At 52.6% G+C, this 1,909-nt stretch overlaps 1 protein-coding gene across 1 annotated transcript; it reads left to right on the plus strand.

Annotated features, from left to right (window-relative positions):
- The first annotated feature begins 264 nt into the window (after positions 1–264).
- LOC141737329 (olfactory receptor 14C36-like) lies at positions 265–1,197 on the plus strand. Its single transcript, XM_074572011.1, has one exon. The coding sequence runs from the start codon at positions 265–267 to the stop codon at positions 1,195–1,197; it is 933 nt and encodes a 310-aa protein (XP_074428112.1).
- Positions 1,198–1,909: the final 712 nt, after the last annotated feature.

Consider the following 1,909-nt stretch of genomic DNA (forward strand, 5'->3'; position numbering starts at 1 on the left):
AATGCTGGAAAGCTCTTTGATATCAAAAGTGGATATAGGCTAAGATCACCCCGTCTTCCTATCGACCAATTGCTGTAGGCAGGACTGAATCCTGCAGAGCCCCCTGCTCCCAGTGGCACCCTCAGCCAGCACCAACCACAGCTCATGAAAGGGACCTGCCAAAGGTCTGCTTGAAAGGGGAGAGGAACTTTCAGAAGTTTTTCTGAGAAACTGAATAGACTTTGGTCTCTTCTTTGAACAGGTCCCCATGTCCAGAGGACAAAAATGTCCAACAGCAGCTCCATCACCCAGTTCCTCCTCCTGGCATTCGCAGACACACGGGAGCTGCAGCTCTTGCACTTCGGGCTCTTCCTGGGCATCTACCTGGCTGCCCTCCTGGCCAACGGCCTCATCATCACCGCCATCGCCTGTGACCACCGCCTCCACACCCCCATGTACTTCTTCCTCCTCAACCTCTCCCTCCTTGACCTGGGCTCCATCTCCACCACTCTTCCCAAAGCCATGGACAATTCCCTCTGGGACACCACAGCTATCTCCTATGCAGGATGTGTTGCCCAGGTCTTTCTGTTTGTCTTTTTCATTTCAGCAGAGTTTTATCTTCTCACTATCATGGCCTATGACCGCTACGTTGCCATCTGCAAACCCCTGCACTACGGGACCCTCCTGGGCAGCAGAGCTTGTGTCCACATGGCAGCAGCTGCCTGGGGCAGTGGGTTTCTCCATGCTCTCCTGCACACGGCCAATACATTTTCCCTGCCCCTCTGCCAGGGCAATGCCCTGGACCAGTTCTTCTGTGAAATCCCCCAGATCCTCAAGCTCTCCTGCACAGACTACTACTTCAGGGAAGTTGGGCTTCTTGTGGTTAGTGTCTGTTTAGGCTTTGGTTGTTTTGTGTTCATCGTGCTGTCCTATGTGCAGATCTTCAGGGCTGTGCTGAGGATCCCCTCTGAGCAGGGACGGCACAAAGCCTTTTCCACGTGCCTCCCTCACCTGGCCGTGGTCTCCCTGTTTCTCAGCACTGCCGTGTTTGCCTACCTCAAGCCCCCCTCCATCTCCTCCCCAGCTCTAGACCTGGTGGTGGCAGTCCTGTACTCAGTGGTGCCTCCAGCCGTGAACCCCCTCATCTACAGCATGAGGAACCAGGAGCTCAAGGATGCCCTATGGAAACTGGCTCAATGGACGTTGTTTCACCATTAATAAATTGTCTCCCCTTCTCCGCATGTTTTCTAGACTTTCTCTTAGGCAATAAGCCTGCTTTTTTCTCTTGCAGTCATCCTGCTTCTGTATAATTTTCTGGGCTTGTACCACTTGTCTTGAGGTTTGTTCCAGTTGTGTCTGAGCCTTGCACAACACTGTGTCAAAGGTGACCTGTCTAATAGCAGCTCTTCAAGAAAAAGGCATCTCCCAGGTGCAGTGCCTGGATGCTAGGTGCTTCCTCCAAAGGTGCTGCCAATAAAATGTCCAACGAACTGGTCTTTCAAAGAGTCTGTTCTCCCTGTGTTTGGGGTTAAGCTCACTGTACTATTGGGTTCCGTGGACCAAATGTTCTGGTTTGAAAGGCTCTCTTCTTGTCTCCAGTGGTAGTGGAGATGGTGCATGAGCTCCCGATTACCTCCTCAGGCTGCTTCACATGTGTCAGGACTTATGTCATACAGCAGACTCTATGGAAATGAATCGGGACGTGTGAGGAGAGGATGGGGACTCACCACGTGCCCTGAGCTGGGAGTGAATGAAGACACAGGAGATGAAACATCCACAGAGGTGAAGTCCCCCACAAGCAAAACACTAAACTGAGGTATGCACAAACAAGGACTCTGCAATGCCCAGAAAGTCAGTGTGGATCCGGTAGGCGTGGGAGAGGGAGGCTGGAGAGGTGTGGGAGCTGCCGGAGGACCCTCAGGGCCAAGGA

Source organism: Larus michahellis, unplaced genomic scaffold (genome assembly GCF_964199755.1).
Source record: "Larus michahellis unplaced genomic scaffold, bLarMic1.1 SCAFFOLD_34, whole genome shotgun sequence".
In the NCBI taxonomy this organism is placed as follows: domain Eukaryota; kingdom Metazoa; phylum Chordata; class Aves; order Charadriiformes; family Laridae; genus Larus; species Larus michahellis.

What these genes read in the sequence shown, in the direction of transcription:
- LOC141737329 (XM_074572011.1), top strand. Translation starts at nt 265, where the DNA reads ATGTCCAACAGCAGCTCCATCACCCAGTTCCTCCTCCTGGCATTCGCA.